General features: G+C 46.8%; 2 protein-coding genes across 3 annotated transcripts; one reads left to right on the forward strand and one right to left on the reverse strand.

The window, feature by feature from the left end:
* alpk1 (alpha kinase 1) lies at positions 1 to 6423 on the reverse strand. 2 transcript variants are annotated; one of them, XM_088292915.1, is made up of 15 exons: positions 6248 to 6421; positions 6053 to 6115; positions 5820 to 5932; positions 5598 to 5752; positions 4797 to 4995; positions 4667 to 4726; positions 4506 to 4592; positions 4359 to 4435; positions 3647 to 3742; positions 3462 to 3566; positions 1984 to 3397; positions 1754 to 1901; positions 1524 to 1686; positions 1276 to 1462; positions 1 to 1203 (listed from the first exon to the last, which is right to left on the reverse strand). In XM_088292915.1, the coding sequence occupies exons 1-15, from the start codon at positions 6394 to 6396 to the stop codon at positions 1010 to 1012; spliced, it is 3210 nt and encodes a 1069-aa protein (XP_088149041.1). In that variant the 5' UTR covers positions 6397 to 6421; the 3' UTR covers positions 1 to 1009. The 2 variants fall into 2 exon arrangements, with proteins under 2 accessions (XP_088149041.1, XP_088149040.1); XM_088292914.1 differs by having other exon boundaries at positions 1276 to 1686; positions 6248 to 6423.
* LOC148339127 (RAS guanyl-releasing protein 2-like) lies at positions 5466 to 24436 on the forward strand. Its single transcript, XM_088292918.1, has 17 exons — positions 5466 to 6514; positions 12368 to 12473; positions 12561 to 12663; positions 12758 to 12814; positions 12898 to 13029; positions 13285 to 13435; positions 13513 to 13686; positions 16061 to 16177; positions 16255 to 16536; positions 17683 to 17757; positions 17833 to 17952; positions 18027 to 18142; positions 18221 to 18353; positions 20867 to 20903; positions 21460 to 21618; positions 23098 to 23159; positions 23851 to 24436. The coding sequence occupies exons 2-16, from the start codon at positions 12404 to 12406 to the stop codon at positions 23154 to 23156; spliced, it is 1785 nt and encodes a 594-aa protein (XP_088149044.1). The 5' UTR covers positions 5466 to 6514; positions 12368 to 12403; the 3' UTR covers positions 23157 to 23159; positions 23851 to 24436.
* The last annotated feature ends 452 nt before the right edge of the window (positions 24437 to 24888 follow it).

Consider the following 24888-nt stretch of genomic DNA (forward strand, 5'->3'; position numbering starts at 1 on the left):
TGTTTTTTCAAAGACATATATATTGTTGTAATGCTTTTTTTCCACTTTCATTTAAAATTAAATGTGTTTTTTTTTTTCTCCGATGAGGTGAGGTGACCAAAACACTCCGTCCATCTGCTCCTAGTCCGGCCCCTCTGTCAAATTTTAGAACCCATTGTGGCCCGCCAATCCAAAAAGTTTGCCCACCCCTGCGTTAGGGTGGAAAAGGATGTCGGATTTTTTTTTTTTTCACGACAACACCTTTGATGTTTTTCTGGTTGAGCCATGCAGGTCGGAGTCTCCATTTTATTATCTGGAAATCACGCGACGAGCAGGATGCGTGACACGTTGACAACGAGGTCAATCATCACTGATAAACAAATCACATGACGACTGGCGTGTGTGTTGCGCAGTACACGGAACAAGTATTCAGGTCACATCGGGTTGCGGCAGCCGGGACGTTCCTGCCGGCTCAAACCAGTTCGACCGCAACAAAAAGTGCACGGAGCTCCCAGGCTCAGTTGGATTTCTTCAAAGTTTACGACGGCAAATAGTTTTTTATTAGTTGTGAGTTGTAGTAGACTGACATTCATTCAAATTTATGCAAAGTCTTTCCTTTCTATGCTTGCGTGACCTCTCCCGTAGTGCGTGTGACTCGATGTGAAAAAGCAAACAGGCAGCTTACTACTGATTGGCTGCTACAAGGAACAATCTGTTTCTGCAGGCAGGGTTACGAGCACAGCAAAGAGAGAGAGAGAGAGAGTGATGTGTGATGCAGCGGGCCAAAATAAGCCAGCGTTTAATTTATCAGCCTTAAAAGTTAAAAATAAGGCAGAAAGCCAATAACAAACATTGGCCTCGATAATCAGCCCTGCCGATTATCGGTTTATCACCAAAATCAAGTAAACCCGGATGAGCCCCATAAATAGAATTGTCGGATAACCTGCCCGACAAGCGCACGTTTGAGTAAACTGTTCTGGCCATTTCTTTTGATTCCAGCCTCAGAAGCAACAATTGAATTCCTGATGCATCACGGTGCCAGTTTTGGCACTGGCGGCAGGTCGAGGAGACAGCAAACGCTGTTGCACACCGGTCCATGTTGCTCTCGCAGGAAGGAAGCGATCCCGCTGTGCGCCAGGTTGGAAGGCCCGCGGGGGGTTCTGGTGGAGTGTATCTGGGGGTCGGTGAGGTAAGTCAGCCCTTTGCCGTTGGCCGTCACCCACCCTGTGGCGGACAGCAAATTTATTTGTCAGGTTCAAAGTTCACAACTGCTAACACACACACACACACACACACCTTGCAAGTCCACGACGACGTCCTGGCAGTTGGAGTGCAGGTAGGTGAAATGTCCGAAAGCCAGGCCGTATTCCGTGGCGGGCAGAGCGTCGTTCTTCTTTTTGACGTTGTTGGTGAGTTTGACAAATCGGCCGAGCATGTAGGGCTCCACCGTGATGCATCCCGAGATGACGTCGCCGTCCAAAATCTGCGCACCGCTCACAGACGTGAATGCATGTCGTTTGGCCTGACGTGCGATTTGCGCTTACCAGCAGCGCCTCCGAGGGCAGGAAGAACATCTGGGCCATGACGTCCTTGTCGTAGAGCCGCTTGTTGAATTCTGTCACGTAATACTGGGCCGTCATTTGTCTCACCACATCTCGCAGGTGAAACTGGATCTGCGTCGGCTTCCGGTAGTCCTTCCCGACGTAACTGAGAAATTTGGCACCAAGTCAGAATTCATTTCGGACACGACCCATCTTTTGTTTTCTCGCCGCACCTGCTCAGCCTTTCTTCCTGATGTAAGAACTGGACCCAGATGGCGGTTCTGTGGGTGCCGTGCAAGCCCATTGACTCGCCAATATAAGCACAAGTCTCCCTCGCGGTCCAAAGTCCCGAAGCTTTGGAGAATTTTAAATGAAGAGCATCTGGCAGAGGAGATAGTCGGATAGCATGAACTGAAAAAAACAACCAAACCAAAAACGGCTGAATTCCGGACTTCAAACTTACTGTGAGCTTTGCCGTACTGCTTGAGTTTGAACTTCTCCTTGTTGTTGCTCAGTCTGTTCAGCAGACATTGGTGACAAACGCCAGCCAGGAGGCTGCGGTAGTCCTCCTGGGACAAGGAGTACTGCCTCTCCGGATCAACACGAGCCAGAGTGTTTCCCTTGAGGCAGCTGTCGCAACGAGGGTTCAACATTTCAGGACCAGGAACAAAATCTTCCCGTGTCCCATGAGAATCTTCCGTCGAGGGTTCAGTGGTGTGACAATCGTCTACTTTCGGGGTCTCCGGCGGTTTGGGCGGGACTAATAATTCCCACTCGGAAGCGGGGTCATACTCCGAATCGCTAGCTTGGCAATCTTGCGTTCTCATGAGAAAGAAGCTCCCGCTCGACTCGGACGATTTAGTGCTCCGACGGCTTCCCGCGGATGTGTACGATCTCGGGCTGGCGAGAATGTTTTCCCATGACGACTTGGAGCCAAAACTCTTGCTCAGGGAACTTGATCTGAGGATCAGCTGGGATAAGGATGGCGGTAGTCCGTCTCCTGACGGGTCCATCGGCCCGCGGTCGTCATCATCGGGGGCGTCAGAACCCGCCGTTGGTAAATCGGCTTCGACTATTTCAAACTTGTCAGATCTGGAGGAGAAGCGGGTCGCCGGTCTTTCCGGTGTGACGATGGGAGGACCGGCAACGGCGCGGCTCCCCGACCCACAACTTGTCAAGGAGAGCTTCTTCCAGGAAGAACCGAGGCTGTTTGGACCCGCGGCACTTCCGCCGAGGCCCGGCAGTCGAGAAACGGCTTTCCGGTCGTCCGCGGTGCATTCGGTGTTGAGAAGATCCGCCGTGGTCCCGAGTGCCGTGATGCAGATCCCCGCTCCGTCCGCATCCTCCTTCCCGGCTTTACACTTGGCATCTGTGGTCCTGCACAGCGACATGTGATACTTCTGAAACCTCAGCAGAACCCTTTTGAAGCCATCCGACGTGAAACCGACCGACATGTCGTTCGTGCTTCGGAAGCTATCCGGGATAAAAGAGCGGCCGTCGGAATTGACCAACGGCTCCACGTGCAACTTCAGCTTGACCCGAGCCACCAGTCGCATGATTTCAGCGCAAAAGCCGCCTCTGCCGTCGCCGTCCGCTCGGCAGTAATCGTAAAATCGAGCCGAGGCTTCTTGGCAATCCCGCGTCGCCCGCGTCACGGCCTCGGAGGGCCCGTCGAGCCATTTGCGCGTCACAACCAGCGAATGAGCTGCCTTGATGAAGGTGTGCAGCTCCTGCTTGCTGGCGACCGCGTCGCCTTCCGCTTTGGTGAGGAGGCCCACTTCAAACGCCTCCTTGGCTTGCAGGAGGAACAACGTCCTCTGCGCGGGGGGGCACGCCACGGAGAAACTGTACGACAACAAGCAGCTCCCTTGAGCTGTCTGCAAACAGAAGACTCAGTGGGCGTGAAGTTCACCCGCGTCGTTTGTGAAAATCAAATCGTACCACGTTGGTGAGCACATAAAGCGACGTGTACTGGCTGTAGACCACCGCCATTTTGGCTGCCTTGGCTGCCGACAGAAGACGATGCGTTGCGTCGCCGAGCAAAGACTGCGCATCAAGACAAATAAACAACTTCAATTCCTCCCCACCAAAAAAACAAAACAACAACAGTCCGGAGTTTCACTCACTAAATCAATGTCTGGGGTGGTCTTAAAAGCATGGAAGTCGTCATCGTTCATGGACAGCAGTATGTTGGCGAGGATGCCAAGAGAGGTCCCGATACCCTGGGCGGTCAAGGCCAAACAAAATCAAGATAAAAAATGATCCTATTCTTCACATTATGTCATATTATATCCGAGTGTCCAATCAGAATTCAGCTCGCTTCTGTTGCCAGGCAGATTTGACGATACCACTAGCACGCACGATTCGTCCGAGGCCTTCAGACACAAACGTGCGGGCGTCTCTTCTGTGTCTCAAGGGGCCTTTTACATTTGATCGACAGTTGCGATAGCCGATCAGATCACGAGTGAACGTGGCTTGCGATTGTGAGGGGGCAGCGCTATGCGGAATCAACACACCCGAAAGTCGTAACTGGCCACCATTCGAAAATCTAAAATGTTTTTTTTTGCTTTTTAGGACCACAACGGCCAAAGGAGGGAAAAGTGTGGATTTAATTGCAGATACACTTGCGAGGCCGTTTTCAAGACGCACCTTTCGAGAGAGGCTAGGTCGTCCAACACTCACTCAGTAGTGCCTTAGTGTCTTTCTGGATATTATTTCTCCAGCTGTGTTGATCGTAATATGAGTGGAATTTATTTAAGTCGGACTTGACTGAAGGCCTACGCGTAAAATGCACGGCCCGCCACTGCAAAACCCACAAAAGGGACCGACCGCTGTCACCTTTTTATCCGGCTGAGGCAGCGAGTAGTATCCAACCAGAGACGCCCAGATGAGCTGTGCCGCTTCCAACCAAAGGCCTGCGAGCACATCAACAGCGCAGAAATGTCAAAATGTGAACGAAGCGCAGCAGAGCAAAACAAATCCGACCTAGTTTTTGCAAAACCATTCCACGCACTTGCAGGCTAACGGCCTGCACGAGAGCACGGTCGCTTTCCGAATGGTACTCCCAACATCCTGTCAAAAGAAGAGGAACCACATTTATTCAGTTTACGGGGCGCTGCGTTCGAAGACGTTCAACGCGCATTCACCTGTGGTGCCGCTGTTGATGATGAGATGGCTCAGGATGAACTCTGCCTTCTGCAGTTTGCCTGAAGGCGAGATGACGATTGCGATTATTCGGCATCGTTAAACCGAGCACAGCCGCGCGTCTCATTTCACCTGAGTTGAGGTACACCCGCGCCTGTCGTACGACCAACTGAGGGGCCACGGGGACGCCTGGGTAGCGTTTGTGAAGCAGCTTGCCGATCTTCAACAAATGCCCCGACTCGTCGGTCCAGTAGAGGAAACGGTCCACCAAAAAGATCACCGCGAGCGCCGTGTGCGCTTCCCGGGCCACAATGGCGGCCTCCAGAACATTCTGATGACACAGCAAACGTGGGCGGAGTCAAGAGTCTGTCTCACCAGTTGGCGTTCTAATCACAACTGGTTGCGAAGACGTCTCCGTGAATTCTTCCGGAGACTAGCCGGGTCGCCAAAGAGTCGCGGTAAACGTCACGAGGACTACTTCTGTTTGTGACTGTGGAGACGTCTCCGTTGGGTCTCTGCGACATCCTTTCTCATTCATTTGAGGACTGGTTTCACCTCAAGTTGCTAAAATGCTCCCGTACATGCGATTTACGTGATCCGTGTGCGGTTTCAACTTCTTCTGCTGCTATTATTGTGATTGCCGACTAATCATGTTGCCTTCATGTGATCACATTTTATTTTTCACCAGCGATTCCACGGATCGTTACCGACCTGTGCGGATCACGGGTCAAACGCCACTCCACCTTTCAAAATAAGATATTTTTACTCTCAAATATTAAATAAACCAGCAGCCCAGTCCAAAGAGGCCCGTGGACCAGTACCGGGCCGCGCCCCGGTGGTTGGGGACCACTACGTTTTCACCATTTTCAGTCAGCACTGTCACAATGTGCGCCGATTGCAAATAACATTTATTATTATTATTATTATTATTACCAGGAGCTGATGTAGATGCTGACTGATGAGCTCGCTCAAGTTGCTCTTGTCATCGGGGCCGATGGCCTGCTTGTACTGCCACTTCTCGGGCACAAAGGGCCACCTCATTTCCACGGCCTCCTGCAGAAGCAGAGCCAGCTCCACGCAAAGGGAATCTGCAACATGAGGACGCGCACGAAATCAGTTTTGGCTGTGATGCAACAGCGCCCTCTTGTGTCAGACCTTTGACACTGCAGTAGTTGTGTCTCTCGGCCTCGGTAGGTTTTGTGGAGCTTTGAGCTGCCGCTGCCCTCAGGCATTTCTCCAGCAAACCCGCCACTTCCTGGCTGGCCATTCTGAAAAAAATAAAACTAAATCAATAAACACGAAGCCATTATGTTGTAGTTTTACACCTCACAAGTTCAAAGTCGTCTCGGGTCGCGTTATATAAATTGTCCAAATTAAGAAATACCTACCTTGCGCTGGCAGGAGGTTTCAAGTCTTCTTTCACTTTCTGGTGATGGGCGGACTTTGGCATGCTACATTCAATGGAAATCGGAAATGTTAGAACTCTCCAAAAGGAGCGTTTGAAAAACAAGTCAGCCTGCATTTCGACTTCAGTGTGCTTCTTTGTGGGATGTAGGCGTGTATTTTGGTGAGGGCAGATTCACATTTTTGCAGTTGACGAGCTTGACGGCCGCACGTGACGCACAAGCACGCAGAGGCCGCTCAGCGTCCGGTGTTGCCGTGACGCCACCAAGAGGCGGGACCGCGGAGCTGCAATGTCAGACGCACACAGCTGGAGGAGAGGACCTGGCATGCTGACCAGATGACTCCAACCACCGACACGCATTCTCGTGGATAACTGGCTGCTTTTTTTTTTTTTTGCGCCAAGGGACAGCAGCTGCTTCGGCAATGGGAACCGTCCTCCTCTAAAGGTAAGAACTGTGCGGCTTTCTTTTCTTACTTCTAAATGCCACTTTAGTCTTTCAAGCGCACTGTAAAGTGTCAAGACGGCGATTTACCGAATTGAAGCTGCAGCATGATAGTGGGAAGAAATTGCGGGTTTAATAGGCACCCGCCGCGGTGTCTCGTGAATGCCAATGGTTCATTTATCAAGCAGTCGTGCTGCATTTATCGCAACAGCCAGCTTGATTGGTGTGTTGCCGCTGCCGCACAGAAGCCCAACTGGTGGTAAACACATTGACATTCCCACGTATACTCGAGAGCATGGAGGAATGCTCGGCCCAAAAATAGACGGAATGTGTTAAAGTGACTTGAATGTGTTTGCAATTTCCCTTCGAACTTATTCGCCATCACTTGCATGACCGCCGCGTGAAGCAGGCTGCAGATGTTTTGACCTCAAAGCACATTTTCGTGCCAGGCAGGCTTGATGTTTATTCCCCTTGCGACATCTTTACTCACAAGTGGCTGCACGTGTGGTTTCTTGGAGTCCGAGCAGTGGGATTTAGGCACTAATCTGCAGTCTTAAAGTCTTAGCAGATGTCAGAAGGCACAAAAAAATAAAAAGACCCTATTTCTGCATTTTATTAACAAGATGCTGTAGGAATGTTTATGAGTAAAACGAGGCTAGATTTCATCAGACTGCATGCGAACTGACAAAGATGTTTAACTCCATCCCAAATGCGTTTAATTAAGCATTTCCATTTCTCAGATCTCGCCACTCGTCTTTTTTTGTCTTCCTGCAGTGCAATTACTTGAGTCCACTTTTGATATTAACATTAAACGCCTCCGACTCGCCTCCACCTGCATCCGCGTCGCACTTATCAGGTGCTCGTGCCCTAATTGGCTCCATTGATGAAGTGCGGCCAAAAATATTCGAGGAGGACGAAGCAATCTGCTCATTCCTTGACCTTGTGGGGCCTTTTCCTTTCATTCCGCCTTTGGACGAAAGGCCACACATGCTGTGGAATCGCTTTATCAAGGCACTGCGCCTCCTCAGCGTTCACAAGGCGAGGGAAACAAAAAAAAAAAAAAAAGTGGGCGAGGGGGAAGCCGAGGGGCCACAAAATCGAGTCGTGCTCGAGAAGGATGTGGCTAATTGCTGCAAGGATGGAAGTTCAGTCAACTCCGAAAAGTCTCACTTTGAGCGATGTGAAAGTACGAAGCCTGGCAATTGTCGGGTTTGCGGTCGGCTCGCTTTATAATGTTAGAGAAGATAAACAGGAACCAAAGTCGAGCTGAAACAGGTGGGTTAGGGCGAAATGAAACTGAGAATTCAAACAAAACTAAATAAGTAGCCCAGAATGACGGATGGAGAAAAAAACGGCAACAAACTTTGATCAAATTTGACGTTGGGCAAAGTCTACAAAATAATGTCACAAATGTAGTTTTTTGTTTTACTGGAAATGAAGTGCAGTTCAACAGTTTCTTAGCTTCTTACATGCAGATCAACATAAAATTGCAGCGTTAGATGTGCACGCCACGTTAAAAAAAACACACAAAAAAAACACTTCCCAGGTCATTCAGAGATTGAACTCTCTGTGCGATGACAACAAGAGTTAAAAAAACGAGTGAGGAAGCAGAGGAACTAAGATAAGCAAAGCCGCTTTGCAATTCACCTGGGATCCATAAATCGGAATGGATGTCCCAAAAAAAAAAAGGCAACAACGAACATTTCCGCTCACATCTGTATGAGGAATTTGTGGATGCCAGCAAAAACAGGAAGTGACTTTTATGTCTTGAGCATTGCAAAGCAAGCAGATCAGTGAAATCTTGACATGAGTAAAAAAAAAAAAGTTTTCATGTTTGTTCTTAAACTCCCATTGCAGTCAGTCAAAGTTTCACAAAGGAAGTTGTGTGATCAAAAAGAGGAAGCGAGAAGGCAAGTCTTTACATTGCATCCATTCTAAGTGTGTCAACACACACACACACACACACACACACACACACGGTCACAGCACACAGGGACACACCTTTCCTGTGTTTGTTGTGGAGCAAACGCTCACATCGGGTTAAAGGAGAGAAATTTGTGCAGGAAGCGGAAAACAAAAAGCGGCGCCGAGCGATTCATCGTTAGCAGCGCATTGTGACAGGCTTTGCACTTTTGGATTTGAAGGCGAGAACAAAATTTTCTGATGGATACGCGGAGTCACAGATCTCCGTTTAAGTAAACATCAGGTTCTCGTTGAATGTCGCCTATCGCTGCTCGTTGAACGGAATTGTAGAACGGCCCAAAAAAATAAATACCTTAAACGTAATTAGCAATTAACGTAAAGAGCCAACTGTTTATACGTCCTCACTTGCTGACCCCCACGTCACTCACCAGGCCAGGTCTTCGTCATTCGACATCTACGAGCAGGAGTAATGGGCATGACCGTTCTTTAAAGTGAAATGAATCATTATAATCAGTTCATGAAAAAGAATCGTTCAAAAGAATCGTTCAAAAGAATCATTCAAAAGATTCGTTCAAAAGATTCGTCGCTGGAAATGACATCACGTTCACTCACTGAATCGTTCATGAACAGGAAATGACATCAATTACTTTCACTGAATCGTTCCTGAACGTGAAACGATCCCTCTGCTTCCGTGAACGCCAATACCGTGGCAGTATTTTCAGTAAAATCCGTCCTCCATATGACGCTGGCTGCTGATTGGTCGATTGCAATGAATGACAATACGAACTGAGAAAAGACCGAATCACTTGAGGAAGTGATTCATTCACTCACGTTCACTGAAAAGAGTCGCTCTTTTTGAACGAATCATTCCTGAATGACCCAACACTAGCGAGCAAATCAACATCCCAATTGGAGGCCAACAAATTCAGCCTGAATGGCTCAAGGTGTTTATTTACGCGCATGGAAATGAGCCACGATGAGTCGGGAATCAACGCCAGTTTGTCATAGTTGCCCGAATGCAAACCGATCGAAAAGTATTTTCGGGGAAAGGAAGCGAACCAGAGGTGAAGTGACATTTTCCAGCCACGTCGCAGATGGCGCACAGTCAGAACAGAACGTGTCAAGCTGCCTTTCCTCCCCATCCCGCCGCTCGCAATAATCTGGCTCCGGATCGAAGGGCTTGACTTGCCGTCGCCAGGCAACCACGCATGACACAAAATGCCCCCCCAGTGTGTGCGCCGTGGCACGGTCGAGGGCAAATATATGAAATGGAGACAAAGAGGAAACAGTGCGAGTGTTTTTTTTAGGACAGCTTGTTCTGTGGAATTGTTGCCAAATTTCAGCCCACGTTAATTATTGTAAAAATGACCTGACCGCTGAGGCTCAGCATGCTGAACAATTTTAGGAAAAAAATTGTATTGAGATTTAAATTTAATTTGCCATTTGCTTCCCAATTTCCAGTGACGTTTACAAATGTGACAGAAAATTACATTCTGACAATAAAAACTATGACTGTAAAAATGCAAAGACACTAAAGAGGATATGTGAGGGGGGGGGATCTTTCTCAAGTTTTTAAAAAACGACTTGCCTTCAAGTATTATTTTTGTGTTTATGTGGATTTGTGTATATGAAACCCCATATATTTAAACCCCAAAATGTTTGACATTTCGTACTAATGTACATATTCTTTGTACATAAAAGTCAGATTGTCAATAAAATCATTGCCCCTTAGCAAAGCTAAATTAATTAAAACATATCAATTTGAGACCTATTATTGTGTAGATCTCAAAACTCAGTACTCTGTGTTGCAAATATTATTGATGAGAATATAAATATTTACGATACACTTGACATTGAACCTCTTCGTCGTGATGACGTCATCCGTTCACGTGTTCCGGTCGGAGAGCGTCTGCTAAATTGCTAACGTAGCCATCGTCTTAGTTTGTCTTTCGAGACGTATTGATTGAAATGCAACAATTCTGTTCCTAGCTGCTAGCTCTCCGCCCTAACGTGGTTCCAGCCTGACTTCTGTTAAAAGTCGACTGTACACCAAAGCACTTATTTTGAGTCTTTCAACTCTGTCTTTCACTTTAGCGATTAGCACGACTCCTCGTTCGCCTCCCCCCGGTTAAAAAGCTACTTATTAGCGGGGATGTTTATTTCTCACCACGGAGGAGATGGTCTGCATCACGCTGTTCCGCAGCTCGTTGCTGCTGGGCACGGACTTGTATTTAGTTCAAATAAAGTCCGTGCAGCTGCGGCGCAAGCTAGCTTGGCAGCTAGCATTCAAACACAGCAAAATAAATGACTTCCAGGACTACGGGAAACACTTTTTACATTTCCTTTTTTATTCACTTGGAAAAAAACAACATTGGGACAATATTTTCATGCACAACATAATTACATAATACTGCTGAATGATTGATTTCCAGTTGCTAAATCCATTCATCATCAATCCCACCCCCTTATTTTTGGCTTTTTGGGAACATGCCTGAACCGAACCATCTTTAAAAAAAAGAACAATCGGCTGCCTAGGAGTCTGTTGAATAACTCACTGGCGTATATGAATTTTGTTGCCTCTTATCAGATAAAAACGATTTGCCCGCAGAGGCGCGCACGCCTATACGTGCGCGAGGCCGGGAGCCGATGAAGCCTGTAATTGAGTGTGTCCGCCCACTGCTCTGCGGCAGAGATTGCACAGTGGAAGTAGAAACCTTCATTGCGCCACACGTGCAGAGGCCGAGGTTGTCGTTGCGTTGACGCCTCACGAAAACAAAAAGTGGATATTGACGACTGCCGTTGTGCTTGTGGTCGCTGTGGTTCCGTCTTCTTATGCTTGTCGGACTTGCGTAGCTGACCTGGAGCAATTTCCCCAACTTTGTGTTGCCGCATGGCGATGTGCACGTTTGTTGATGCGATGTATGACGGCTTGTGTTGTGTACCGCAGCTGCATTGGAGCGACACGATGATAGACTGTGGTTTCCTGTCAGTGGCTCCGGTGGCTATCGGTTTTTCTCGATGAGCCGCAATGAGGTCGATCTTGTGAAAATGGTCACGAAAACAAGGTTGTTGAAGTTAACAAAAAATGACGAAAATTCCAAAAAGTATTCTCGTTCATGAAGTCCAATAAATATGAAAAGGCTTAAAAAATACAACCAAAAACCAACTTTAACTACGTCTTATGTTTATAAAACTAACTATAATTATATTGAAAATTTGTACGTCCGAACAAAAGAAGGAAGGTCCCTTCAGAATTGTAGTTCATTTTCCTGGACAACACTTTGTGACTTTTTTTTCCATCTCACACTTGACAAATACTGCATTCATTTAAAAAAAACAAAAAAAACAAATAAACAAAAGTACCATATTTTCCAGACTATAAGCAGAAAATACGCTAAATAAATCTCAATTTATTATTTTTTTCCCTTTGAGACTGTTTTGTTTGTTGCTGTGTTTAAAGGCACTGTTTTAACAGTCTGCTTATGTACCTTGATGTGCATTCACTGTACAAAGATTGTTATGTACATGCAGGAAACAACTCATTTTTGCAAACACACAAACTGCGGCTTATAGCCCGTAAAATATGGTAAATATTTTTATTTTTTTGCAGATTTATGAAGTACGATATCATCACATGATTGAACAGATTAACGGCATTTCCTTTCATTTCAATGACGAAAGATGATTTGAGATGTGTTTTCGGGGTACGAGCGTGGTCACTCTTATCTCAAGGCATAATTTTTTTAACATTTGACCTTATGAAGTGGCGGGTGAGTCAAGAAATGACGGTAATAGTGAAACTAAAAGCGAATTAACAAAAAAAAAAAACGCGATGAATTTAAAAAACAAAAGTCAAAACCACAAAAAATCCCAAACTCTTCTCACCTTGCACATCCAAAGTCATTTCAACTCTTTTTTTTTTTTTTTTTCTAGCGCGAGTCAGCACGCGAGCCTTCTGGAGGGACAATTATGGAGCCCGCCACGTGTGAGCAGTCGTCCACGGTGGACGACTTGGTGGAGGCGTGCATCCGAGCTTTTGGTTTGTCATTTTAGTTCTTTCTTGATTGACTTTGTTGTGAACATTCAAAAAATTCCTTTCTGGTTGTGTTTTTTTTTTTTTTTTTAGATGAGAAGGGTTTGTTGGTGGATCCTTCCCTGGTGCGTATGTTCCTCATGATGCATCCTTGGTACATCCCATCGACGGACATGGCTGCCAAGTTGGTGCACAAGTATCCTTTTGTTTTCTTCGGAAGTGGGCATCAAAATATCGAGAAAGCTTCAACGCTTTTGGGGTTGACGGCTTCTCCTTGACACTTTTGTCAGATGTCAAGAGGAGGGCTGCACGGCAGAGCGGCGAAGCCGAATATGCCACCTTGTCAAGTAATCAAAAGTTTTTCATTCACCGGAATCGCTGTCTTTGCAAAAAAAAAAAAAAAGGGTCACACTGTGTTCACGCCGGACAGGTATTGGATCTCGGAGTTTCCCGCCGAGTTCGATCTGAACCCGGAGCTGGCCGAGCAGATGAAGGGCTTTAAGGACCTCCTGAGCACCGAGGGCAATGAGCGCCAGAGCCAGCTCATTGACATCGAGAGCGTGTAAGCGCCGAAAATTTTCCGTCCGGCCGGCGACTTGACCCTTTTTTTAAAAGTCAGCCCCCCGTCCCCCGGCCGCGATCTCCGCACCATTCCGGCCTTAGTCATCAAAATTGTGGGCCCGCGGAACGGGTTCTGCTTTTCTCTTAGCGTTCTTGCCTCGTCAAATTCGTAATTGTTCTTAAAGATGAGCTTGGAATAGATGAAGCAACATTTCCGCTCTCTCGAGTTTGACTTCCAATCTTTTGTCTTTGTTAGGCCGTCTTATGAATGGAAGCGTCAGGTGACGCAGCGTGTCCCGTCCGTCTCCAAAAAGCGAAAAATGTCCTTGCTCTTCGACCACCTGGACTCCTGCGAGCTGGCTGAGCACCTGACCTACTTGGAGTACAAATCCTTCTGCAAGATTTTGGTCAGTCGGCCCTTCATCACGAGGTCGTTTTGCGCCCTTGGCTCGGGATTGATTTCGGTCGCGGTCGGTGTTTGCAGTTTCAGGATTACCACAGCTTCGTGATGCACGGCTGCACGGTGGACAACCCCGTGCTGGAACGCTTCATCACGCTCTTCAACAGCGTCTCGCAGTGGATCCAGCTCATGGTGCTCAGCAAGCCCACGGCGCCTCAGAGAGCCTCGGTCATCTCGCACTTTATCAGAGTTGCGCAGGTCCGTCTTTGGCTTCATCCGTTCGTTCTCCTTTTGCCATGGCGGGCCGTGCATTTCACACGTCGACCTTCAGTGAAGTCCTGCTTCGTCCGATTTCAATCAATCCCCCTCAGGATCGCATCCTCCGTGACACCACGGCAAGGGAAATAAAATGCCTTTGTGAGGGCTCCGAGAAGGCCGCACTTTCTCCATCCCGTGATCTGATTGGCTATCGCAACTGTCAATCAACACGAAGAGCCCGTTCACTCACACAGCACCGACGTCCGCACGGTTGGATATGAAGGTTCAGACGAATTGTGGTATGATGAAATCTGCCTGGCAACACAAGCTAGCTGAATTCTGATTGGATAAAAAACACTCACCTTAAAATTCCAACATTGAGATGTAATCCATCCATCCATTATCTGTACGGCTTTGTGGGGGGCCCTGGAGCCTCTCCCAGCTATCTTTGGGCAGTAGGCGGGGGACACCCTGAAGTGGTCGCCGGCCAATTGCAGGGCACACGGAGACGAACAAGCATCCGCGCTCACACTCATACCTCGGGGCAATTTAGAGTGTCCAATCAACCTGCCGTGCATGTTTTTGGAATGTGGGAGGAAACCCACGCAGGCACGGGGAGATCATGTACACTCCACACTGTGAGGCCGGAGCCGGAATCGAACCCACGACCTCCGCACTGTGAGGCCGTTGTGCTAACCAGTCGTCCATCGTGCCGCCCTGGGAAATAATCCTAACAATAATTATTAAGGCCAGCAGAGAAGGTCTTGAAGGCCTTGACCACCCACCACTGTCCTTTTCTACCCCCATCCTAAATCATCTGAGTCATCGACCGGTCAGGGCGCCGCCTGTCGCCGACATTCCCATCCTGCTGCCCTTTTATTTCCTTAAACGGTGCTGCTTAAAAGGTGCAACTTCGTCGTCCTTTCAGCCAACAGCCCCCCCCCCCCCATCCCCCCCGCTTTGCTGTCAGCGACGTTGCTCCAGCCGATGCTATCGAGTCGTCTCATCTGGCCAGCCGCTCTTCTTGCTTTATGTCTTCCTCTTCGTCAGACGTTAACGATGTTTCACGATTGGAATGCGCGCGACCGCGAGGTCTCCCGCGTTCGGTTCAGAGCAATTCCAGTTGAAATGGCCCGACCACATTTGGTGGAGATCACACTGGGACGAAAATGAAGCTGGAATCCATTTCATTTGAACAGGAGGCAGACGACAGCCTGAATATTTTTCGGAGTCTTACACCCCCCCCCCCCCCACAAACTGCGATTGTCGGTCACGTGACGACTCATTTCATTTGTCGCCGACAGGAAGGGAGTTTGGTCGAATCTCCCTTTCAATCCACGAGCGGGACACGTTTGAGTCGTTGCTCACCAAGCACCGGACTGCTTCCGTCCTGTTTTACGCAGTTGATTGCAAACGGGCGACCTGAATGAGTTGCACCCCTCAGGCGGCACTCCCACACAGCTGCGATCAGATTGATTTTGCGGGGTGACGCCACGCAGGCTGAAGGGCAGCGCGGGTCCCCGCGGAGGACCATTCACAACTCGATACAACTTTGATGCCACCCGGTTTAAGCTGAAGCTTTTTGTTTTTGGGGGCGGGTGTATGTCAACCTGCCAGCGTCTAATTAGTCTTTTGCATCCCTTTTATTGAAGAAACTAAATTCTCACAGTGGTGGGCGGTCAAGGCCTGCGAGGCCTTCTCTACTGGCCTATAATCAAGAAATCAAGATCAGATTCTAAACATCGATGTCATATTATATCCTAGTGTTGTATTTTTCGGTGAGAGTTTTTATCCAATCAGAATTTAGCTAGCTCGTGTTGCTAGGCAGATTTCACAATATCCATTTGCCGAGGCCTTCAGTTAAAATCGTGCGGGTGTCTCTTCTGTGTCTCAAGGGGGCTTTAACAGTTGATAGACAGTTGCGATAGCCAATCAGATCACGAGTTGGTGACAATAAGGCCTTCTCGCTGGCCTTACGTTGAAGGTGATAAACGCGTTTTGTGATTGGATACTCACGCGTGAGGGGGCAGCGCTATGCGGAATAAACACACCCGAAAGTCGTAACTGGCGACCGTTTGAAAATCTAAAATATATTCTTGTTTTTTTTAAATAATGGCTGAAGGAGGAAAAGTGTGGATTTAATTGCAGTTACACTTGTGCGGCCATTTTTAAGACGGACCTTTCAAGAGAAGCTAGGTCGTCCAACACTCAGTACTGTGAAAGTGTGTTTCTGTATATTATTTGTCCAGCCGAGGTGTCATAAATGATGGCAATATGAGGGGGATTTATTCAAGTCGGACTAAGAGCGACTTCACTGTGCAATTCACGGCCCGCCACTGCGTTCACGCATTGTTTCAATTTTTCTGCTCAACAGAAACTCCTGCAGCTGCAGAACTTCAACACACTGATGGCCGTGGTGGGCGGTCTCAGCAACAGCTCCATCTCGCGCCTCAAGGACACGCAGGCGCACGTCAGTGCCGAAACCAACAAGGTGCGCCGATTTGAAAGCGGCAATGATTTTGCTTTGCTGGGCGTCACGAGATGACGACGCCGCTCGCTTTGGAACAGGTTTTTAACAGTCTCATCGAGTTGGTGACGTCATGCGGCAACTACAGCCAGTACCGCAAGCGCTTCTCTGAAAGCGTCGGCTTCCGATTTCCCATCCTGGGTGTGCACCTGAAGGATCTGATCGCCGTGCACGTGGCGCTGCCGGACTGGACCGACAAGGGGAAGACGCGGGTCAACCTGGCCAAAAGCCAGCAGCTCTACGTCATCTTGCAGGAACTGGCAATGATACAGAACACGCCACCCAACGTGGACGCCAACACGGATCTGCTGAACTTGTTGACGGTGGGTGCTGCAAATTAGGGCGGAACGATTTTAGTTGTATTGCGATTTTTCTGACAGATATTGCAATTTTGATTTAATTTGCAATTTTCTTCACCATGTCCAGTGACATTTACAAAAATGTCATTCTAACGAGAAAGCAATTACTGTAATAATGCAAGGACACTAAATAGGTTTTGTGAGGGGGACAGTTCTTTAAAAACGACTTGCCGTCAAGTATAATTTAGTATTTATGTGTAATGGTGTATATGAAAGCGCATTTTCTAAACCCCAAAATGTTACATTTTGTGTTACTAATGTTCTTTGTACATAAATGTCAGATTTTATGTCAATAAAATCATTGTCCCATAGCAAAGCAAAATTGATTCAAAGATATCATTTTGAGACTCAGTGGTGCAAAATAGAAATATAAATATTTAAAATACGTTTGACATCGAACTGCTTCGTCATGATGACGTCATCCGTTTCCGTGTTCTGGTCTGAGAGCGTCTGCGAAATTGCTAACGTAGCCGACATTATTTTATGTCTGGAGACGTATAAATTGAAATTCAACATTTCTGTTCATAGATGCTGGCTCTCCACCCTAACACGGTTCGAACCAAACTTGTGTTAAAAGTCTACTGGACACCTAAGCACGTATTTTAGGTCTTTCCCGACTCTGTATTTAACTTTAACGATTAGCAAGTTTAGCGACTCCTCGTTCACCTCCTCCGTTAAAACGCTACTTGTGAGCGGGGTTGTTAATTTGTCAGCACAGAGGAGATGATTCGCATCACGCAGCTCGTCTGTGCTGCTGTGCGCGGACTTGCGTAGAGAACAAATAAAGTTCGGACGGCTGCGGCGCAAGCTAGCTTGGCGGTTAGCATTTTAACAGCCGGGAAATAAACAACTTCCGGCACTACGGGTGACTGCGCGACGTTTTTTAAAAAATGTTTTTTTTAAATCAGCGAGCGTGACGTGCTTCGTGAACCTGGGGCACAAGCGCCCATTAAAAAAAAATCAGCTTTGAAATCTCAAACCTGTCGTTGGAGATCGAGATTCCTCTCCCAAAACAATAAATTGTTCAGCCCTACTTGAAATGCAGAACACAGGCAATAAAAAAAACACACTCTTACTTAATCAGTTTCTAATAAGCAGAGATGTTCACAGGTGTCTCTGGACCAGTATTACACGGAGGAAGAAATCTACCAAATGTCTTTGCAGAGGGAACCTCGCAAGGCAGCCGTAAGCAAAAGTCTGAAACGACACTTGCGCTTCCAGAGCGAGGAAAAGTCACCGCAATGTTTGTGTTTGGAGCAGAACGCCAACCCCGCTCCAGGTCCTGATCCCAAGTCCACCGTGATCGACGAATGGGCCGTGTCGGTGAAGCCCAACGCTGACCCGACAGTCATCAAGAAGCACATCGAGAAGATGGTGGAGGTAATCCGAAATTGCCAATCACTGCGCTTCTTCTTTTGGTTCATCAACTCTTGCAACCGTCACGCCCCACGCAGTCTGTCTTCAAGAACTTCGACACGGACGGCGACGGCCACATATCCCGGGATGAGTTTGAGGCCATCAGGAATAACTTTCCCTACCTCAGCAAGTTCGGAGAACTGGACAAAAACCAGTGAGTGCCGTTCGTCGGTTGGCCGCCAGCGGACGGAAACCGAATTGCGCTAATCCGAGCGGTATCCTCCGTCCGCAGGGACGGCAAAATCAGCCGAGACGAGATGATCGACTACTTCATGAGGGCCAGCTCGCTTCTCAACTGCAAGATGGGCTTCATCCACACTTTTGCCGAGGCCACCTACGTCAAGCCCACCTTCTGCGAGCACTTTGTAAGAAATTGTTGATTCAAAATCATTCTTTGTGAGCTGGCGTCTCCGCCTTTCGCTTCTTTGTTCTCCGTTTCCAAAAGGCTCCTCTGGCTCATGCCGCAGTAATAGAGCCGCAAAAAAAAAACGCTCATCTGCCGCCAGGTCAGCTCAGGGCCAATTATTCAACCCGGCAAAGAAAGATAATTGCGTGTGTGTGTGTGTGTGTGTGTGTGTGTGGCCCTTGACATTTGCCGTATATGTGAGTGGGCTAGAAAACGAGCATTGTATCATAAAAGGGCATATTTTGGATTTGACTGCGTTTCTCAAAACAGAAGCGGGGCGAGATAAGGACTCAAGTACAAGTCAGCGAGCACATCCTCGTCTGCAGGCTTTCCTTTTTGGCCAAACGGAGATAATGATTGCACGTCTGTGTTCACGACGAGGTTATTTTAGTAAACAGAAATGAACGAAATCACTAAAACTGAAATTGAAAAAATATGTCCGTTCATAAAATAAAATTAGAAAAATGATTTAGAAAAATGAAAACGGACTGAAACTACGTTTTACGTTTACAACGCTAACGATAAATGCAAAGAAAATGTTCTTTATTTTCATCTTAGGCGATTCATTTAATACACGAGCCTTTAAGGGTGGATTTTTTTATTTTACATTTTTTTTCAAGTATTTCTTTCGATATTAACGGCATGGCCAGACCCAAGAAAAAAAATATCGAGATTTATTTAGCGTATTTTCTGAACTATAGAGCGCCCCCCAGTGGTGAGAGAAGAATGCACAGAAAAGCTCCACCGTTGTATGAGCCGCGTGGTTCAAAATGGAGAAAAAAAAGTAGCGGCTTATAGTCTATAAAGAAATGGTACACTATACATCCAGGTTTAATATTTGTCAACAGGAATTTTCAACTTTGGAAGTTGGCAACTTGGCAAACAAGACATCCTAGCTTTAATTTGGGCGCATAAATGCATGCCTGCATTAAACTTTAGAAGCAACATTCTGCACAACGCTTATCCGCATTCAAAGTCTGTTAAGCTGTACCTGACATTATCAAAATATTTTGAAATATTTTTGTTGAATTTTCACTGCCCAATACTTTTTTTTTTCATCTTGATTACATGTAACAAAAACTTTATTTTTAAAAACTAAAACTAAATGTTTTTGAAAAAACTCAAACTAAAATGAACAAACCCGAAAACAAATTAAAATGAACTAATTAAAATTCCCCAACTAGAATATCACCCCTTGCAACACGTCACATCTTCTGCAACCACTTTTGAGTTGTGTGACATGTCATGTCATGCGGCCGCGCACTTCTACGCCACTAAAAATACAGGCGCCGATGGTGAGCGGACACAATTGAGGGGAACATCTTATCTTCTGTCTGTTGCAACAAACAATTCCGGAAGCCGAGGAACAAAATGGCACTTTGCGGTTGTCCCTGCGAGGAAAAGATAAAAGGCGTTCATGCTGAAAATACTTTTTTAAAAAATTTTTTCAAGCACAAGTGCCGAGAGGAATTTTTACCATGCAATATTGATGACCAAAATAAGATTTGTCTTGTCTCATGGTGTGCAGAGACACTAAAGGTCAGCCGGTGTAGGCAGAGCAAACCCTCCTCACTTTGTTGCCCGCTGCGTGTGTGTGTGTGTGTGTGTGTGTGTGTGTGTGTGTGTGTTGTCAAAGTGTGTGAAGAGGTCAGGATATTTTCTGCCTCCTCAGATGTTCCGGGGGCCGCGTGTGATCTCGCTTTCATGTCATTGTTCCCCCCGCCGCGTGCGCCGACGCCTCCCCTCCGGCATCCCTCTTGATGTCGTCCGCCCACGTCCTCCGACCGTCCCGTCGAGCTCCTTTCTCGTGCCGCGCTTCGGGTTCTGCTTCGATGCGCGTTCGTTTTTTGCGCTCGTTCCCCGCTGCAGTTTACTACTTTGAGATTAATTCCGGATCAACTCCAACCCGAGGGATTTCCTTAATCATCGGTCAACCTTTTGTTGCCCAAACTTTGCCTTGAACTGCTTTTAATTTTATTTATTTATTATTTTATTTATTTTTAGATATCACCCCTCCCCCACTGGCTAAAACGAGGCCAAGTTAGCTAGCTAGCTTTGCCTACCCTTTGCCTCTTGAAATTGCATCTTCACTTCGGATAATAACGCTCCCTCTGGAAGTTTAGAGTTCCTCGTTGTCCTCAGTGAGTGAGCGCAAGTCATAGAGAAAACAAAATATATTTGTAGAATATTGCTCAAACACCAGCGGCTTTTTGTGGCTCAAAAGTTGCAAGACAAAATGGCAGCCATTTTTTTTTTTTTTAATCGATGGATTTTTCACTATTTCAAGGCCTCGTTTGAAATACTTGTCAATTTTAAGATTTTCAAGGTCCACATTGCATCACGTTAAAAACTTAAGAAGATCCAAAACAAGAACTCTTGCAAAAATTTGGATCTGGTCAAGAATAATGTAACTCGGCTTTGAGAGAGGTCATCAACTCTTCACATTTTTCTTGATGTTCTTCTTTTTTGAAGATATGGGGCTTCTACAAGCAAGGCTACAAGTGTAAAGGTAAGTCGATCCACTCGGAAATCAAGCGACGATGCGATTGACAAATATGCACAAACATGCCCACATGAGTTCTCCATGTGTCAAGATGACACGAATCCGATTTTCATGCTTTGCCTGCGCTCGGAGCTCTTTCGCGACATCTACCGGGCGACAATTTGAATGAATAACCTCTTGTGACCTTTCGCCGTCTCTCGTTACATTCAGATGTCAACTTAAACACCGAATCATTCTTTTAACGTTCCATTGAAGACATGTTCAAACGTCCATCCCCATCGTTCAGACTCGCCGCGGTTGGCCGAGTTGTTGTCCGGCCCAGTTGGCCTCGCCGTGTGTTTGTGCGAATGCTCTTGTGTCTGCATGGCGTGTCGCAGCAACTTCCTGCCGTTGGCGCCCGTCCCTCTGTCTGACCCGCTCTCTCCATCTTTCTGGCCCCCTCCGACTCCCCGCGCTCGCCGCCGCCGCCGCCGCCTTTCCCTGCCTCTCCTCCGAACGGCCCCCTCGGCGCCCCTCCTCCGACACCGCTCCCTGCCGCCGTCCCTTCCCTCTGTGGACTCAGCCTGCGGGGTCAACTGCCACAAGGCCTGTCGGAGCCGCCTGGCCGTCGAGTGCCGGAAGAGGACCAAGAGCATCGGCCACGAGACGCCGCCTGCTCTCCAGGCCCGATCTTACAGCTTCCCGCCACCTGCCAACCCTCCACCCAACCTCCAGAACACGGGTAAGACCTCCGCCACCGCCTTTCCCGTTCAGGTTGATGATGAAACCAATTCCAGAGGATTTTTGGGGAAAGAGGCGGCGGTGGGGCATTTGAGTCACATGACTTGTCAGACTCTCACCACCAATTTTAGGAGTTCTTACCTCTTGTCAAGTGGGGGGGTCTTTGGGGGGATTGCTGAAAAGTGCGGACCGAAGTACTTTAAAAGGACAGGGACGGAGGACACCGTAATTTCCGGATTATAAAACGCACCTCCTGTATATAAGCCGCAATAAAAAAATAAATTAAAAAAAATATATAAAAAATAAATAAATAACCGATATACAAGCTATAAGCCGCAGTTTTCTGTGTTGAAAAAAATGAGTTGTTCACTGCATGTACAGCACGATTTTGTCGTGTGAATGCACATAAAGGTAAATAAGAAGATTAAGACGGTGCCTTTTAACACGGCAACAACTTAGCTGATTAAAACAGATCAGACCCAAGAGAAAAAAAAAAAAATCGAGATTTATTTAGTGTATTCTCTGAACTATAGAGCGCCCCCTAGTGGTGAAAGAAAAATCCGCAGAAAAGCTGCATCGTTGTATTAGCCGTATGGTTCAAAATCGAGGAAAAAAGTAGAGGCTTATAGTCCGGAAAATATGGTACTTTTTATGAATAAGGACGAAGGGATGATATCGGAAGGGTGCCCAGGTCTTGCCCGGAGGATGGATCGGCAAAATAGGGTAAAGTTATAAAGTACAAAAACATACTAAATAAAATATCAAATTTGCAAAACTCAATCCAAATTTTATTTGGATAAATTACTGACCAATTAAAATCGTTAAAAATGGCGTCCCATTTTTTTGGGGGCCGGGGGTTTGGAGATGCAAGGATTCCGTGTGACCGACGGCGACTAGATGTGATACGGACGATCCGTCCACCGGTCGTCCGTATCAGTAACATCCGATGACGAGACACGACGTCCGCATCATCTTTTGAGGCGCGGTGAGCTTATTCAAATGAAGTCACGAGCGGAACCGTCACCCTTTCGGGAGGATTCTCGCCGAGCTTATGTGCAACTCGTCTGCTTCGTCGCGGCCCTTTCATGTCACGACGCCGACGGCCACCCGCAACGTTTGAGTCTCCCTCTCAGCATATGGTGCATTCGGAAGATAGCGTCCTTAAAACAATGTCGATTCATTTGCAATGGAAATGGAATTGGCCCACTGCGGTGACGCCGCCAACACACACGCGCAACATTTTATTTATTTTTTTTTCATCTGACGCCAGCTAAAGTGTTGCACCGCCTCTGGCAACCGGCAGCTGGTGGCTTTTATGTCGCCGGGTTAAGCGCCACTGCAGGGCCACCACAACAAAGTGACAAGATAAACACACAAAAGCGCCTCAATTTGTTGCTTTTTTTTTTTTCTTTTCTTTTTTTAAAAAAATGTGATAGACCAATCAACCTCATGTTTCTTCTGTCTTCTTTGTTTTCCCCAGTCATTGCAGAGGAGGATTTAGAGGCAGTTGAAGAAGCCATATTTGATGTTCACCTATAACAGGTGAGGAGACGACTTCCAAATAATTTGATTGAATGCGACAAACTGTCAAACACAGAATGAAAACACAGACGATGAGCAAGGCGATGACGATAACAAAACTCGCCCAATGTAGCTGGAGTCCGGGTCCTGATTTCAGTCACTAGGCCACGCCCCCTTTGTAGGCATTCTCTTGTATTGTATGTTTATTCTTGTGTGAGTACACCGTTTGGCTGCATTTTTTTTGTCCTCTTCACTTTTTCCACGTGCTTGCTTCTTCTTCAACATTTCTCGACCAATTCTCACCATTCCAACTTTAAGGTATCCTGAAAATTCCCACCATTTTTTTTGATCATTGCAAAAATTTATGGTTTTCCCACAGTTCCACAATTTTTTTCACTTAGGTTCGTAATTCAAAAATATTCAACTCATTCAAAAATTCAAAATATTAAAAAAATTTCCCAATCTCATTCTGCCTTATTTAATACCGTTTCACATCATTCCACATAATTCATCAATCCCGTCACCGTCCATATCATTCCTTAATAATTTCAGAATTTTTTCAGTCCACATTTCTTCTGGTTGCTTTTTCTACTTTTAGAATGCAGTGCTACTTTTCTTAATATATATTATTGGGTTGTTGGGGGTGGGGGGGGGGGTCATCGCCGTATTAACTTATTTGCTAAAGCTTTTCTAATGTCTCATTCCCTTGCAGGCATGTTGAAGTCTGAAAGTTTCCCGGCTGCCTCACAGCTCAAAGAGAAGTCACAGGATAACATTGAGTGCTGCCACACAGTGGTGGTACCCTGCTACTGCATCACTTGCAACAAACAGCACCTCCACTGACCTCCATTGGCATGCCAGTTCGTGTTAGTGGAACGTGAGTGCCAAACGTCTGCCTTGGGGCCTGTGCAAGTGTGTGGCCCGTGAACAATGTTACATTGGTGTCATATGTCCCTGAACACCTTCCCCCGTGCTTGTAGCGGTGCAGTGAAAAAAAAATAAATAATAAAAATAAAAAAAGAAGCGTTTTTTTTGTTGTTTTTTTTTTCCCGCAGAGAGACATTTTCAGCCTGCGAGTGCCATATTGTGAACATCTGGTATGCTGTTTCCTGTGTGAATAGCTTGAAAAGCTCCGACTGCCTTGATGAAGAATGTTTGTAATGAGTATTTCTGTTCCTCTGCAACTGCCTCAGTCCAATACGTCTTTTTTCTTCCCCTCTTCTTGTTGTCTGTGCAACAGTGATTGTCTACTGCCTGTCACTGCAGATGAATAAAAAGAAATGCTGATGTCATCATGATCTGTAGCACGGGTTGGTGTATTTGTGACTATCATCGTCACATATATCACAAATATGACTCATTAGGTTAGTCTAGGTCGATGCTATATATAAATATACTGCGTGTATATTTATATAGAGTACGACGCGCACAATAAGATCAGTGACAATGTCTTCACCTTCATGTGGGTCGATACGGTGAAGACCAACAAGCGAAGGCGTGTTATAAAACTGCCTCTGTGACCTAATACTTCATTTGATTGATCTCCTTTGCACTTGGAAGCGTGCGGCCACCTCCAACTAAAGCATCCAGCGTCTCCTTTTAGCTGCTTGATTGATGGCCCCCCCACCATTCAGCTGCATCAAGGCCCCCCTCGCGCCACTGCCGTCCGCAGAGCTCTATTGATCCGAAAAAAAAAAAAAAAAAAGGGATTCTGAAATGTGAGGACATTGAATAGCGTGCCAGCTAATTA

This window comes from Idiotropiscis lumnitzeri, chromosome 4, assembly GCF_059441095.1.
Source record: "Idiotropiscis lumnitzeri isolate Australia: NSW breed Sydney's pygmy pipehorse chromosome 4, RoL_Ilum_1.0, whole genome shotgun sequence".
Classification (NCBI taxonomy): Eukaryota; Metazoa; Chordata; class Actinopteri; order Syngnathiformes; family Syngnathidae; genus Idiotropiscis; species Idiotropiscis lumnitzeri.

Coding starts and splice junctions, on each gene's coding strand:
- alpk1 (XM_088292914.1), bottom strand. CDS start 6,396: ATGCCAGGTCCTCTCCTCCAGCTGTGTGCGTCTGACATTGCAGCTCCG. Junction 5,753..5,819: donor CAACTACTGCAGTGTCAAAG/GTCTGACACAAG, acceptor CTCATGTTGCAG/ATTCCCTTTGCGTGGAGCTG. Junction 4,436..4,505: donor AATGGTTTTGCAAAAACTAG/GTCGGATTTGTT, acceptor ATGTGCTCGCAG/GCCTTTGGTTGGAAGCGGCA.
- LOC148339127 (XM_088292918.1), top strand. CDS start 12,404: ATGGAGCCCGCCACGTGTGAGCAGTCGTCCACGGTGGACGACTTGGTG. Junction 13,436..13,512: donor AATCCTTCTGCAAGATTTTG/GTCAGTCGGCCC, acceptor CGGTGTTTGCAG/TTTCAGGATTACCACAGCTT. Junction 21,619..23,097: donor ACCCAACCTCCAGAACACGG/GTAAGACCTCCG, acceptor TGTTTTCCCCAG/TCATTGCAGAGGAGGATTTA.